Source organism: Macaca fascicularis, chromosome 3, assembly GCF_037993035.2.
Source record: "Macaca fascicularis isolate 582-1 chromosome 3, T2T-MFA8v1.1".
Lineage (NCBI taxonomy): Eukaryota > Metazoa > Chordata > Mammalia > Primates > Cercopithecidae > Macaca > Macaca fascicularis.
The window spans coordinates 47,895,573-47,911,968 of record NC_088377.1 but is presented as its reverse complement, the minus strand read 5'-3'; the positions used below and the strand labels follow the sequence as shown (position 1 = coordinate 47,911,968).

General features: G+C 47.2%; 1 protein-coding gene across 1 annotated transcript in view; it reads right to left on the bottom strand.

The window, feature by feature from the left end:
* Positions 1-10,644: 10,644 nt before the first annotated feature.
* MYH16 (myosin heavy chain 16) overlaps positions 10,645-16,396 on the bottom strand; it is a 74,214-nt gene continuing 68,462 nt past the window's right edge. The window contains exons 41-43 of the mRNA NM_001431098.1: positions 15,760-15,960; positions 14,956-15,183; positions 10,645-11,040 (exon numbers count right to left, since the gene is read on the bottom strand). Of these exons, the coding sequence (NP_001418027.1) occupies positions 14,983-15,183; positions 15,760-15,960 (402 nt within the window). The 3' untranslated portion in view covers positions 10,645-11,040; positions 14,956-14,982. The remainder of the gene's footprint in view (positions 11,041-14,955; positions 15,184-15,759; positions 15,961-16,396) is intronic.

The window sequence follows — 16,396 nt, the reverse complement described above, 5'->3', positions numbered from 1 at the left end:
TTTAGATACTGTCCTAATTGCTGGGCATGGTCCCGGTGGGGAAAGCTTCCTGTGGGAAGGATTCTGTACAGTTCAATACAGGTGAACTGAAAAATGCATGTGATTTTTTCCACTGTTCACTCAGCTCATTTCCATAGGACAGAGATGGGACCAGTCACGGGATGTCTAGGGGCATAGGGTAGTCTCAGGTGGTGTGTATGAATAGCATACTATCACAAATACCATACTTGTAAGACAAGCACACAAGCATACTTGGGAATTCCCTGTATTACTTACCTAATTTGATAAATGAAATCTGTAATCCACGAACCTGTAAATCTCCTCGAGGCCAGAGCCACTTAGACATTTTGTTTCCGACACATTTTTCCATGTTAGGCAAAGCTTAGATTATTTTAATAAAAAGGTAGTTTCATTCTGGAGCCATCTAGCACCCTCATCCACCAGTCATTTCGTTAGCGTAGAGAGACACACTTATCACTCCAGAGATTCCAAAGGTCTTAAAAGCTCCTGTGTGAGGAACTGGGAGCTAAGACCAAATATTATAACAAAAGATGTTTCAGTTACTGATGGACAAGTACGAGGTGTGTGGGAAGGGGCACAGAGCTTCCATATCCTCTCTGGGCGCACCACCCTCCCAGCACCACCACGTGTTCTCTAACCCAGATGCTCTCCAGACCTCATCATTTAAGGTTTTTATGGATGTTCTATAACATAGGCATGATGATTAAATCACTGGCCATTGGTAATTGAAATAAATCTCCAGCTCCTCTCATCCCTGGAGGTTGAGGGGTGGGACTGAAAATTCCTACCCTCTAATCACAGGGCACATGGTTGGTTCCTCAGGCAATTAGTTTCATTCTGGAGCCATCTAGCACCGTCATCCACCCGTCATCTCATTAGCATACAAAAAGACACCAGAGATTCCAAGGGGCTTATAATCTCCTATGTGAGGAACTGGGAGCTAAAACCAAATATTTATAACAAAAGATGTTAGGCTGGGCACGGTGGTTCACACCTGTAATCCCGGCAATTTGGGAGGCTGAGGTGGGTGGATCACCTGAGGTCAGGCATTCGAGACTAGCCTGGCTGACATGGCAAAACCCTGTCTCTACTAAAAATACAAACATTAGCCTGGCATGGTGGCAGGCACCTGTAATCCCAGCTACTCGGGAAGCTGAGGCAAGAAAATCGCTTGAACCCGGGAGGCGGAGGTTGCAGTGAGCCAAGATCGCCCCACTGCACTCCAGCCCAAGGGATACAGCAAGACTGTCTCAAAAAAAAAAAAAAAAAAAAAAAGAAAGAAAGATGTTCCTATCACCCCTATTATACAGGACAGTATAACAATTTTAAAAGCTCCGTGTCAGAAACCAAATATATATATATATATATTTTTTTTTTTTTTTTGAGATGGAGTCTCACTCTGTCGCCCAGGCTAGAGTGCAGTGGTGCGATCTCGGCTCACTGCAACCTCTGCCTCCCGGGTTCAAACAATTCTCCTGCCTCAGCCTCCCAAGTAGCTGGGACTATAGGCGTGTGCCATCATGCCTGGCTAATTTTTTGTATTTTTAGAAGAGACGGGGTTTCTCCATGTCGGCCAGGATGGTCTTGAACGCCTGACCTCAAGTGATCCACCTTGGCCTCCCAAAGTGCTGGGATTACAGGCGTGAGCCACTGTGCCCAGCCTATATTTCTTAGTATGTCACGCTTGGATCATTTTATGTGTCAACTTGACTAGGCCGCAGGGTGCCCAGATATTTGGTCAAACATGATTCTGGGTGTTTCTGTGAGGATGCTTTTGGGTGAGGTTGATGTTTAAATCAGTAGACTGAATAAAGCAGATTGGCCTCCCTAATGTGGGTGGGCCTCATCTAATCAGTTGAAGGCTTGAATAGAACAAAAGTCTGACCCTCACCTGAGTAAGAGAATATTCTCCTTCCTGATGGCGTTTTTTTTTTTTTTTTCTCAGTCCTGGAGCCAATCCAAGATCAATTGCTGCACTTAATTCTTTCTAGTCTAATCTGGAACAGTTCCTCACCTCAGTCTTTTTTTTTTTTTTTTTTTCCAGAGATGGGGTCTTGCTGTGTTGCCCAGGGTGGAGTGCAGTGGCTATTCACAGGTGTGGTCATAGCTACTATAGCCTCAAACCCCTGGGCTCAAGTGAGCCTTTTGAACTAGAACATTGACCTTTTCTGGTTCTGCAGAAGCTTCCAACCTTCAGATTTGAACTGGGACACTGGCTTTGCAGATTTTGGACTTGCCAACCTTCATAATTGCGTGAGTCAATTTTCCATCTCTCTATATCTCTATATGATATCTCCTATTCTGTTTCTCTGGAGAACCCTGACTAGTATAACAGGTATTTCCCAAGACTCCCCATCCTTGGAGGGCCCCAGACCCCTGAAAGGCTATCAAAAGTACTGCGTAGGGCCAGGTGCAGTGGCTCACACCTGTAATCTCAGCACATTGGGAGGCCAAGGCAGGTGGATTACCTGAGGTCAGGAGTTTGAGACCAGCCTGGCCAACATGGTGAAACCCTGTGTCTACTGAAAATACAAAAATTAGCTGGGCGTCGTGGCGCACGCCTGTAATCCCAGCTACTCCGGAGGCTGAGGCAGGAGAATCTCTTGAATCTGGGAAGTGGAGGCTGCAGTGAGCCAAGATGGTGCCACTGCACTCCAGCCTGGGCGACAGAGTGAGACTCCTTCTCAAAAAAAAAAAAAAGTACTGCTTAGGCTCTCAGCCACCTGTTCTGGAATCAGCAAGTAGCTGATTGGGGCAAAACAGTCCTACTGATGGGCTCACTCTCTTAGGTACTCTGTTCTCTTGGACATTGACCTGGTAGGTATTTACTGCCTCATTATTGCTCGCTTATCTTTGAGTAGATATTTTGTATATTTTGTCCACTTTTCTAATGATCACTAATGGGAAGGTTGTCTGTTGCCCCATGCTCCATTACCAGAATCATTTGGCAAGTAGCCATTTAAAAGAAAAATCCCATTTGTCCATTTCAGTTTGCTAAATCTTATTGCTTTTAATTATCTATCTTTAACTCATTATTATGTTGTTGTTTACTTTACTGTACACGTTAGTTGCAGATTGGGGAAAATACCTAATTCTCATTCAATAGAGTGCATATCATTGTGTACTATTGCAAACATAATCACCATGGAGTTCATTAAGTGTTAAATAATTAGATAATTCATGTTTAAATGTCTATCTTGTGCAGAAATGTTTGGAGGATTGTTTTATAGATGTTTGAGAGGGTTTTAGTGATATTTGGAGAAAGTGGAGTTTCTGGACAGGCTGGGAATATGTTCCTATTTTCTTATTTAAAATAACTTCATATAGGCTTATTTGATCTGAGAATTGTTTTCAGGAATGAATTAACCTGGGAGGATCGTAGTTCTAATTGTAGCATATAGCGTACCTCTGTTTTGCATGCTTATATCACAAATATATTTGTAGGCTTCTTACCATATCACGCTCCCCAGGAAGATGTTGACAAAAGCCTCATAATCCCCTACCTGGAGAGAAGTTAACCAATAAAAGAGTGTCTCTAGGAGGAAATGTAAAGTGGTAGAAAATCGCAAGTCTAATGGTTATTTTTATAGGAACCCTGAATGAAATAGCTGGTTTGCTCATGAGCGTAACCATTCTTGCTTGATTCTTACTTCTGCACCCGAACCTTAAGTGTGAGTGAGCCCAAGAATATTGGCCCATCCACACCTGCCCTCTAAGTGATCTCACAGGCTCTTGGCTTCAGCCACCACCCATAGGCTGCCAACCCGCAGATCTGTGTCTCAGATTGTTCCTGACCCCTGTTAATTCTTACTGCTCCTGAGAGTCTCCACCTGGTGTCTCATCACCTCCCACCTCAGTTCAATCCATGTCAAACCCGGTGTTTCCCTCTGCTCCCCACCTCAGATTCTGCTCTCCTCTACCTCTCAGTCCCAGGTATCATCATCCACCACAGATTGATTAATGGCCCCCAGAAAGTTAGTTACCAAGTCATAGCACCTCCACCTCCTATGTATTTCTTTTTTTCCTTAAAAACTTTCAAACCTACAGAAAAGTTGCAAAATATGTGAGAATAATGAATATTAACATACCTGTTTCCTTAAATTTACCACTTGTGAACATTTTGTCACATTTGCTCTCTCTCTTTCTCTCTCATATATGTATATGTTTGATATATGTATCTGTGTAATAGTAATAGTGATATTATTATTTGTTGAGTCATTTGTAAGTCACAGACATCATGAGACTCTTCACTCCTCATACTTCAGTATGTATCTCTGGAGAACACGGAACTTCTCTTTAACAACTGTAATACAATTAAATTTAGGACATTTAACATTAATTCAATGTTATTTACTATAATAATAAATACATTAATTACAAATCTTAATGTAACAATATGTTCGTTAGAAGTTTATATTCAAATTTCACTTGTGCCAATAATGTCTTTTTCTACTTTTTTTTTTTTTCTTTTTCATTTTTCAGACACAGTCTCGCCCTGTCGCCTAGGCTGGAGTGCAGTAGTGCGATCTCAGCTCACTGCAACCTCTGCCTCCAGGGTTCAAGCGATTCTCGTGCCTCAACCACCTGAGTAACTGGGATTACAGGTGCGGGCCACTATGCCCGGCTAAGTTTTGTATTTTTAGTAGAGACGGAGTTTCACCATGTTGCCCAGGCTGGTCTCAAACTCCTGGACTGAGTGATCTGCCTGCGTCAGGCACCCAAAGTGCTGGGATCACAGCTATGAGCCACTGTGCCTGGTCAATAATGTCCTTTCTAGCTTTTTTTTTCCCCCTCAATCCTGGAACTAATCTGAGATCAATCGTTGCACTTAGTTCTTGTTTCTTTAGTCTAATCTGGAACAGTTCTTCACCTCAGTCTTTTTTTTTTTTTTTTTGAGATGGGGTCTTGCTGTGTTGCCCAGGGTAGAGCGCAGTGGCTATTCACAGGTGCGATCATAGCTACCACAGCCTTGAACTCCTGGGCCCAAGTGACTCTGCCTCAGCCTCCCAAGTATCCCAAGTAGCTGGAACTAGAGACGAGGTCCTCAGCCTTTTTTTGTTTGTTTTTTGTTTTGACTTTTGTGGAATTGGGAGTCTTTTTTTTTCTTTTGAAACGAAGTCTGCACACCCAGGCTGGAGTGCAGTGGCGCAATCTTGGCTCACTACAACCTCTGCCTCCTGGGTTCAAGCGATACAAGCCTTCTGAGTAGCTGGGATTACAGGCGTGTGCCACCACGCCCAGCTAATTTTTGTATTTTTAGTAGAGAAGGGGGTTTCACCATGTTGGTCAGGCTGGTCTCGAACTCCTGACCTCATGATCTGCCAGCCTCAGCCTTCCAAAGTGCTGGGACTATGGGCATGAGCCACTGCACCTGGTGGAGTTGGGAGTCTTAAACAGCCCATACCAGTTGTTTTCTAGAATGTTCCTTGATGGAGGTAGACACCTTAATCAAATGATCAAAGTTGACGTCACGAACAGAGTTTAGGTTGACATCATGTGTCTTCCAGTGTGATGCAGTAGGTGAGATACAACTTCACCTACATTATATAGAGGACCTGAATCGGATCATGAGGAAACCATTGGACACATCTCTTTCACCCTTAGAATAAAGTCTGCACTCCATAACAAGTCACAGAGGTCTCTGTGATCTGTCACCTTTGTCTCTGACCACATCGTCTATGTGGTAGACACTGGCTGCCCACACAACACCTTTCCCTACATGGCTTCCCTACTTTTGTTCTGGTGGCTCTCAGGGAAGCTTAGGCCCTCCCCAAGTCCGGGAAATGAACCACGATTGGTCCACGTCTAATGCAGCAAGCCCATTCCCACTTGCTGCTAATTGGTTTAGGGATGGCCCTGTGCCCCATTTCTGCTAATCAACACTCACGAGTTCATTTCATGGGGAGCTTCTGGAAAAAAAATGTACTCCTTGATAAAAGGATGGCAAGTTCAGGCCAGGCACGGTGGCTCACGCCTGTAATCCCAGCACTTTGGGAGGCCGAGGCGGGCGGATCATGAGGTCAGGAGATCGAGACCATCCTGGCTAACACGGTGAAACCCCATCTCTACTAAAAATACAAAAAAATTAGCTGGCTGTGGTGGCGGGCGCCTGTAGTCCCAGCTACTCTGGGGGTTGAGGCAGGAGAATGGCGTGAACCCGGGAGGCGGAGCTTTCAGTGATCTGAGATCGCACCACTGTACTCCAGCCTGGGCACAGAGCAAGACTCCGTCTCAAAAAAAAAAAAAGAGGCCGGGCATGGTGGCTCAGGCCTGTAATCCCAGCACTTTGGGAGGCCGAGGCGGGCGTATCACGAGGTCAGGAGATGGAGACCATCCTGGCCAACACGGCGAAAAATAACAGACATTTACGCTTAGTCACTGGTTCTGATTTGAAATAGTATTTTGCAGTTTAGCCTGGGGTGGTGGCGGGCACCTATAGTCCCAGCTTCTTGGGAGGCTGAGGCAGGAGAATGGCGTGAACCCAGGAGGCAGAGCTTGCAGTGAGCCAAGATCGCGCCACTGCACTCCTGCCTGGGCGATGAGCAAGACTCCATCTCCAAAAAAAAAAAATGGAGGATGGCACGTTCTGGACTCACTGCAAGCTCCGCCTCCCAGGTTCATGCCATTCTCCTGCCTTGGCCTCCCGAGTAGCTGGGACTACAGGTACCTGCCATCACGCCTGGCTAGTTTTTTGTATTTTTAGTAGAGACAGGGTTTCATTGTGTTAGCCAGGATGGTCTCGATCTCCTGACTTCATGATCCCCCGTCTCGGCCTCCCAAAGTGCTGGGATTACAGGTGTGAGCTACCGCGCCCAGCCTATATCTTTTTACTGGCTTAAACATGGCAGAGGAAGATATGATGCCTAACGCTGTGGCAATCGCCTTGACAGGCCCAAGGATACTGCAGGATGAAAAGGTGAAGACCTGGTGCTTTCACACTGCACTCATTCTGAAACCATCTGCCAGGGCGGGGTGGGGTGTGTGCATGTGTGAGATCGTTAAATGTCTCTGCCACGTATGCCATTGTTGGCTCAGTGTGCTGCCACCTGCAGCCAAGCACACTCTTAGCTGACACACCCTGCCTACCTCCTCCTGCTCTCCCACTCTCCCTTCCCACAAGCCCTCTCTCCCCTGGATGCCTAACTCCTACTCATCCTTAAGCTTCAGCAGAGACATGACTTCTTCCAGACACAGTCCTTTATCCTCCAAGACTGGGCCGAGTGCCTCTCCTGTAGCACCCTGTACCTACTCCTACAGGAGCCTTTCTGATCACCAGACCTAATTCCCATAATGCATTTCTCCCTTCGGTCTGGTTACTTTATTGCTGCCTTATTTAAAGTTGCTTTTTAAAAATATCTGTAGGCTGGGCGCAGTGGCTCACACCTGTAATCCCAGCACTTTGGGAGGCCGAGGCGGGTGCATCACCTGAGATCAGGAGTTCGAGGCCAACCTGGGCAACATGGTGAAACTAAATCTCTCTAAAAATCTCTACTAAAAATACAAAAATTAGCCAGGTGTGGTGGTGGGCACCTGTAATCCCAACTACTTGGGAGGCTGAGGCATGAGAATCACTTGAACCTGGGAGGTGGAGGTTCTAGTGAGCTGAGATTGTGCTATTGTACTCCAACCTGGGCAATGAGCAAAACTCCATCTCAAAAAACAAACAAACAAAAAACATCTGTAGAGGGAAGTTTTATGGAAGTATTACTGCAAAGCTACAGAATACATTTTTTTATTAGCCTAAGCCAGGGCTCAGGACGAAGTGGGAAGAAGAGTCCCTTATAATAGCTGATAGGTTCCCTGTTAGCCTTTGATTCAACCATAACTCAGGGTTGACCTTTTCATGACAAATCCCTAGCTGGAGGACAAGTGTTGAAGTCCTACGGAATGCTGGAAGAAACTGGGCAAGTGTCTAATTGCAAAGTCACACTGCTGGGAAAGTGGAACCTGTATCTGTCTGACTTCAGAGTGTACAGATTTGACTTATGTAATTATAGAGGTGAAGGCTGGAGCAAAGTAAGGGCAAAATGCAGGGACATATATTCTCATTCAATATTAAGTGGGACTTTTTGACCATGATCATTAGTCAAAACTGGAATGGGGCCAGGCACAGTGGCTCACACCTGTAATCCCAGCACTTTGGGAGGCCAAGGCGGGAGAATCACTTGAGCCCAGGAGCTCAAAGCTAGTCTGGGCAACGTAGGGAGACCCCATCTCTGCCAAAAAAAAAAAAAAAAAAACCCAAAAAAATCAGCTGGATGTAGTGGCGTGCACCTGTAGTTCAGGTTACTTAGGAGGCTGAGATGGGAGGATCGCTTGAACCTGGGAGATTGAGGCTGCAGTGAGCTATCATCACACCACTGCACTCCAGTCTGGGCAACAGAGTAAGACCCTGGTTTTGGTTTTGTTTTGTCTCAAAACAAAACTAAAAACTGGAATGGGCTGCCTATTTTCACTGGGAAGGTTCACGTAGAAGTTGGATTATCATTTTTTTTTCAGGGATATTATGGAGGGGAATCCCCAGCTGCCTCAGAGTTGGTCTAGATGCCCTTTAAATGCCCCTTCCAGTCCTAGAATTTTGTAATATACAATTCTAAGATTCTGTGATTTGATGTCTCCTGGGAAATCCACATGCGGCAGTCAGAGACCCTGCCACCTGAGGGCAGTGTTATCACATTTGGTTCAATTGCATAGAAGGAACCAAAGCTCCCCCCAGGGCTCCGACTAGTGAACACCCAGTTATTTTTTTTGAGATAGGGTCTCGCTTTGTCACCCAGGTAGGAGTGCAGTGATGCAATCAGAGCTCACTGCAGCTTCGACGTCCTGGGCTCAAGTGATCCTCCCTCTTCAGGCTCCCAAGTAACCGAGACTACAGGCATGCACCACCATTGTTGGCTAATTTTTACATGTTTTGTAGAGACAGGATCTCGATATGTTGCCCAGGTTGGTCTTCAATTCCTGGCCTCAAGTGATCCTCCTGCCTCGGCCTCCCAAAGTTCTGGAATCACAGGCATGAACCACCTTGCCCAGCCAAGAGTGCCAAGTTCAAAACCATCACAGGGGTGATGTGCCCTTGTGTGAAGGTAGAGAGGGACCCACCGAAGAAGTAGTGTTCCTCTCTCCACCACCCCACACAGTGATTTCTGCCTGCCAACAGATTGGAGAGAGGTCAGAATGCTGGAAGACACACCATTCCCAGAGAGCCCGTGTGTTCTGAGGGCTGGGAACTGGCAGGGAGCCCTCCCTCATGGCGCTGCCCCCACAGCAGCTCTCCAAAGACTAGGAGGGCAAGGAAAGGAAAGGGTCGAGGAGTATTCGATCACAATAGAAACCCTGCCACACGAGGGAAAGTTGACGGACCCAGGAATATTCAGCCTAGAGAAGAGAAAACTTGTTGGGACCTATCTTGAGAACTGACTTCCATGAAGGTTGTTCTGTAGGGCTTTGGGTAGAATCACCAGGCCAGCGGCTGGGGCCAGCGGCTCATGGCTATAATCCCAGCACTTTGGGCAGCTGAGGTGGGGGGATCACCTGAGATCGGGAGTTTGAGTCCAGCCTGGCCAACATGGTGAAACTCCGTTTCTGCTAAAAATACAAAAATTAGCTAGGTGTGGCGGCACGTGCCTGTAATCCCAGCTTCTTGGGAGGCTGAGACAGGAGAATTGCTTGAACCCGGGAGGCGGAGGTTGCAGTGAGCCGAGATTGTGCCATTGCACTCCAGCCTGGGTGACAGAGTGAGGCTCTGTCTCAAAAAAATAAAAAAAAGAAAGAAATAGCAGGTCAGCATGCAGATGCCACCGGGGCACAGGTCTCATCTGGATTGAAGGAAGAACTTTCTGGCAGTGTCAGGAAGGACACTACCCTGGGAAGCAGCTCATTCTTTCATTTCCTCTCTATGTGTTTACTGTGTGCACACTTCAGCCCTGGCAGTCTCTAGTTGCTGAGGATACAGTAGTGAACAAAATGGCTAACTGCCTGCCCTCGCGGAGCTGACCCACTGGTGTCTGGACATCCTGGGAGATGAGATGGAATGTGCAGGGGCGATGTGGAGCATTAGCCTGGATGGACTTGACCTGCTCCGGAGATTCCGTAACTTTCTTGGCTTTAAGAAACCTAGTTTGTTTTCATTTCTCTGATACAGACTTTCAAAATTTGGAAAGAACTTCACCAAGACTGTATTGTTTTCATGGTTTCCAGTAGAAACAAGCCTGTGAATTAGTATATAGGGATGCAACAAAACTTTTTTATGTGGCGGTGGTAAAAATTGCCTTTGGATAAGTCTTAGGAAAATAAAATTTCTCCATTTAAAAAGAAGCTCCAAGTCTAGTGTAGTGGCTCACACCTGTAATCCTAACATTTTAGGAGGCTGAGGTGGGAGGATTGCTTGAGCCTAAGAATTCAAGACCTGCCAGGGCAACATAGTGAGAACCCATCTCTAGAAAAATAAAAATTAGCCTGGCAGAGCTACACGTCGGTACTGCTACTGTACTGGACTGGAGGCAGAGGCAGGAAGATTGCCTGTACCCAGGAGTTCAAGGCTGCAGTGAGCCATGATTGTGCCACTGCACGCCAGCCCAGGCCACAGAGCAAGACTCTTTGTCTAAAAAAGCAAAGAAGCCCCAGTTGGTCTATTTTTTTTAATGTTTATTTTATTTAAGCTATATTGGGACATTAACATTGTCAACATGAGGAATTCTTTGTAGAGAACAGCTGGGTCACAGACATTACATATTCCGTCCTTGACATGAACATGTAGGAACTCAACTGAAACAGACCCATCGTTACTGTCATCCAAATGCTTACTGCCGTCCCAGAGAAGCCCCGCTCATTTTCATTTTTCTAATGGCTGGTATTTACGTTCCCAAGTTCATTCTCCACCATAGCACTCTTTATTCTTCACCACCTGTCTCTTCCTGGCTTGCACTTTCTTTTGCATAGTAAACATTCTCAGGATAGATCCAGTTTTCCATTTTCGTATTTTCTCCCTCTCAATGAACCGCAGTTGAGATCTGTATTACCCTGGAAAAAGAGAGAAAGATAGATAGTGAGCAAGGTGAGCAAGTCCATGTGGGTCAGAGCTGGGAACTCTGACATCTTTGCTCCTCTGACATCAGCTCCCTGAGATGCCTAGGAAGCTTCTGCAAAGGCTTCCTTCCTAGTAATGGATACTGTTGAGTCATACCTAGCTTGTTCTGCATGAAGTTCTGAGAGTTAAGAGACACATTCTTTGGGCTTAATGTACCCCTACAAGTCATTGGGTGGGCCCAGAGTGCAGTGCCCTGGGATACAGAGCCCTCCCTGAGAGCCTGCCTGTGATGTGTCACAAGGGGTTTTGCTATTGTGATGTGACCATCTTCCAAAGAAAGAAAAGCTACTGCACATCACATTCCCACAAATGGATTTTTAAAATTAGTAAGGTTTCCTTATGGAGTTCATGGAATATTTGCACCCAGTAGAGCCATTCACAGTCTCACCCCTGCCTACCCTACCCTGCTAGCTTCATCCCCCACCACGCTGCAGGTCTCTGGCCTCATCCTGAGCCCATCTGCTCCAGCCAGCCTGTGCCCTTATGTACCTCCCACCTTTGCACTTTTGTGTGTGTTGGGCCTTCTATCTGGAATTCCCTTCTCTCCTCTGCCTGGTGAAGGATCGGTTTTATTTATTCTCTTACATTTCTGTTAAAATATTTTATTTTTATGTTTTTAATTTTTTTCCTTTTCAGTTTTAATTTTTTTTTTTTTTTTAATTTTTCTGGAGACAGAGTCTCACTGCAACCTCTGCCTCCCAGGTTCAAGCAATTCTCCTGCCTCAACCTCCTGAGTAGCTGGGATTACAGGGACCTGCCTTCATGCCTGGCTGATTAAATAAAAACAAAATGGACAGATCAGGACATGGAGAGTAGACCCCAGAGGCACAGCCTCATCACCTCTGGTGGCAGGATGGCAGCCTGATGGCATGGAAGTAGATCCTTGCTGTGACAGAGCAATTGTACCAGGTCCAGCCAAGCCAGGGCAGGGGACCTGCTTTAAAGGATGTCTAATCCTGGAGCCTAAGACTCCTAGGGGAAGGAGCTGAACTGCCTACTGACTCTTGGTGTGCAGGAAGCCTCATGAGTAGTCCCCACCTAGGTCAGAGCTCACTGGGAAGGATCCCTTTCAGGTGTTTGCCCTGAAAGGAGATGGTTACACATTAATGCAGAGACAAGCTTCTGATTTCCTTAACTTCCTGAGCTAACCATTATTTCAGGGTTAGAGAATTCAGAAAAAGATTCTGTGCCCCATATTTTATCTCCTCCCTAAGCAAATGGTCAGATAAAGCTCAGCTTCACATCAAAGGTCAATGGGGTTATCGCTTTTGGCCAAAACCCAAACTGACCACCATTACTGAAAGATAGCGAATTGTAACTGAGCAGGGAACCTTACCCTCCTCACTAGGGCTGATTCAACAAGATGTTGGTTCAGGGAGGCCAGATATAATTCCCAGAAGCCATGGAGGGTGGTGCTTAGGGTTCAGCCCACCCCACCTCCCAAAGTGAACCAAGTCTTTGATTTTTTGCTGCCCTGGTTAATCCCACACAGATGGCAACCATATCAATCTCCACAGTAACTTCAAATAAAAGATAACTTGCCTTTTCATAGCACAAGGTGTGTGTGACCATGAGGAAGTCACCGAACTTCTCCAAGCTCATTTTCCTCACCTGACAAATGGGGGTAGTTATACCTACCTTGTGGATAGAAAAGAGAGTGAAAAGCATTTTCCATGCACTTAGCCACCACCACGTTCATTTTTTACATTTTTTTTTTGTAGAGATAGGGCCTTGCTATGTTGCCCAGGCTGGTCTCAAACTTCTGGCCTCAAGTGATCCTCCCACCTTGGCCTCTCAAAGTGTTGGGATTAGAGGCGTGAGACACTGCGCCCAGCCCTTTGAGTTTCCTTTACTTTCCTAGCACTTGGCTCTTGTTCAAGGAGAAACCTCCACACCCTGGCTGCGTGTATCTGGGTGGTTCTCAAACTCAGTCACACATCTGAGTCACCTGGAGGGCTTGCTAAATCACAGATGCTGGGCGCACCCCCGGAGCTCCTGATGCAGTAGGTCTGGAGCCAGGCCTAAGAATAGGCGTTTCTAAGAATGTCCTAGGTGACACTGATGCTGCTGGTCCTGGGACCACGTTTTGGGATCCACTCTTCCAGAATCACATTCTGTGCCTTACTCCTCACTTTCTTTTTGCTTCTGTCCATGGGAAAAGGAGTGATTGATCTTGTTTTTGGAATAAGGAAGGAACCAGGAAGGCAGAGCTGAGCCCCACCTAATCTCTCCTTTTAGATTTACTGCCAGGGATGCTGGGTTCTGATCGTTCCTCTCCTGGGAATAGTGGCTGCTCCCCAGGGATTAAGCCTGCATTTGTTCAGTTCTGCAGGTATTTTTTTTTTTTGAAACAGAGTCTTGCTCTGTCACCCAGGCTGGAGTGCAGTGGCGTGATGTCGGCTCACTGCAACCTGTGCCTCCTGGGTTCAAGCAATTCTAGTTCCTCAGCCTCCCGAGCAGCTGGGATTACAGGCGTGCGCCACCATGCCTGGCAAATTTTGTATTTTTAGTAGAGTTGGGGTTTCAGGTATCTTTAATTTTGAGGCAAAGTACGAGGATGCCTATGGTGGACGCACATTAAAGCCACATCCTCAATCTAGAATTACAGCATAGTAAAACTGGTATTTGGGCCAGGCGTGGTGGCTCATGCCTGTAATCCCAGCACTTTGGGAGGCCAAGGTGGGTGGATCATGAGGTCAAGAGATTGAGACCATCCTGGCCAACATGGTGAAACCTTGTCTCTACTAAAAATACAAAAATTCGCTGGGCATTGTGATGTTCCCCTGTAGTCCTAGCTACTCGGGACGCTGAGGCAGGAGAATCGCTTGAACCTGGGAGGCGGAGGTTGCAGTGAGCCGAAATCGCACCACTGCACTCCAGCCTGGTGACAGAGCGAGACTCCCTCTCAAATAAATAAACAAATAAATAAAACTGGTATTTTGACTTTTTTTTTTTGTTTGAGATGGGACCTCGCTCTGTTGCCCAGACTGGAATGCAGTGGTATGATCATAGATCATTGTAACCTCAGACTCTTGGGCTCAAGGGATCCTCCTGTCTCAGCCTCCCGAGTAACTGGGACTACAGGTGTACACCACCATGCCTGGCTAATTTTTTTTACTTTTGTAGAGGCAGGGTTTCACTGTGTTGCCCAGGCCGGTCTTGAACTCCCAGGTTTAAACCATCTTCCCACCTCAGCCTCCGAAAGTACTAGGATTTACAGGCACGAGCCACTGCGCCCAGCCTATTTTAACTTTTATATATTTATCTCCAATACTTTTCATCCTTGATTAGTTCTGAATTCAGGGGAATAAAGACTACTTTACATTGTTTCCTCAAAATCCCACCTGCACTCGGTGTTCGAGAAATGGCAGCTGTGATGATAATTATCATTTTCTTAGCATTAGAGACCTGAACTCAACCAGGATTGATGAAATATCCAGTGAAGAATGATATCGTGGGGAACATGAAAGATGAACACACATTGCCATAAGCTTGTGGATGTCCCAGTGACTGTGTACTAAGCACTAGGTACCAAGGCTAGCGTCAAGTGGCATCACACTTGGGAACCGCCCTTCCATGCAGATGGGGGAACATCAGGTCCGCCAGCACCTGTGATACAGGTGAACAACGCCCCACCCGAGGGCTGTGAGCATCTAAAGGGGTTTTGCAGCTAAACAGGGAGGGGAAGAGCTTTGTGCTTCCTGTTGCATGAGACTGGGTGTGACAAAGACTAGAGCTGGGGAGCAGGGGGAATATGGCTGGGTCACATAGTACCACTGCTAGGAGCAAAGCCAGTGCAGGGAAGGAGCGCTCTGAGCGAGGTCGTCCAGAGCAGAGTCCACACCTACCGGCTGTGGCCTAGGACACGGAGGGCCTCACTCCTCAGAAAGGGTTTTCGAGGTGCCTGTCTTGGACACCTGGATGATCTCCACAGAGGTGATGCCCTTGCCGGCCACGCGGTGTCTGGTGCGCAGCTTGTTTAGGGCAGTCTCTGCCATGCCCGCTCGCTCCTCAGCGTCATCCAGCTCGTGCACTGTCTTCCTGTATCGAGCCAGGGTCTGGTTGGCCTGGTCCTCCTGTGACAAAGGCACGGCAGGAAACGGGGCATAAACATGGCTGGTTCTGGTTAAATGTGCATTTTTTTTTTTTTTTTTTTTTGAGAGACAGTCTCGCTCTGTCACCCAGGCTGGAGTGCAGGGGCACGATCTTGGCTCACTGCAACCTCCACCTCCAGGGTTCAAGCGATTCTCCTGCCTCAGCCTCCCAAGTAGCTGGGGTTAAGGTGCCTCCCACCATGCCTGACTAATTTTTGTATTTTTAGTAGAGATGGGTTTCACCATTTTGGCCAGGCTGGTCTCGAACTCCTGGTTTCAGGGGATCCACCCACCTCAACCTTCCAAAGTGCTGGGATTACAGGCATGAGCCACCACCATGCCTGGCCTCTTTACAAGTTCTTATCTCTGGTATGTAGTGTCTGGTTGCCCCTCCCACTGGATTCCAAGGAGGAGACGCCATGGACATGAGCCTCACAGAATCATCTTAGGGCCTACGCTTGCTTCTTTCCCTGTGGTTAATTCCCAGAAAGGCTGGGGACCTGCACTGAGAAAACAAGCATCAGGGAAGGAGGAGCAGGGAGGCGCATAGGCACCCACCGCCTCCTCGATCTGCCTCTTGTAGATCTTCAGCTTGTTCTGTAGCTTCTCCACCAGCTCCTGCATGCGCTGGTTGGTCTTGTTGTCCTCCTCTGTCTGGAAGATCAGCTCTTTGAGGCGACGCTCGTTCTTACGCAGCGTCTTGACTGTCTCCGCGTGCTGTTTCTGTTCCCCGTCCAGCTCTGTCTCTAGTTCCTTGATCTGTGGGAGGAAGAGAGGAATGCAGCTGAGCGAACACGTGTGTTTTGTTTTTTGTTTTTTTGACGGGGTCCCGCTCTGTTGCCCAGGCTGGAGGGCAGTGGCGTGATCATGGCTTACTGCAGCCTTGACCTCCTGCGCTCAAGCAATCCTCCTGCCTCAGCCTCCTGGAACGCATGGTTTTGAGCTTCAGAGCTCAGTGGCCTCAGACAGGGGCCTTGTGGCTGCAGTATCAGCCTCCTGCCCAGAGGTGAGGGGATGGACCCTGGACAGGAGAGTCGGGTGGGCTCTGCCTTTTACAGGCCATGCTGTGGTTGTCAAACACTCTCTTGAGCCTCAAATTCCCTCCTCTGGAAAATGGGGGTGTCAGGGAGTCAGACAAAATGATGGAACTTTCTGGGCCCTTCCAGCTCTGGCATTTCATGGGGTAAAGACTAAG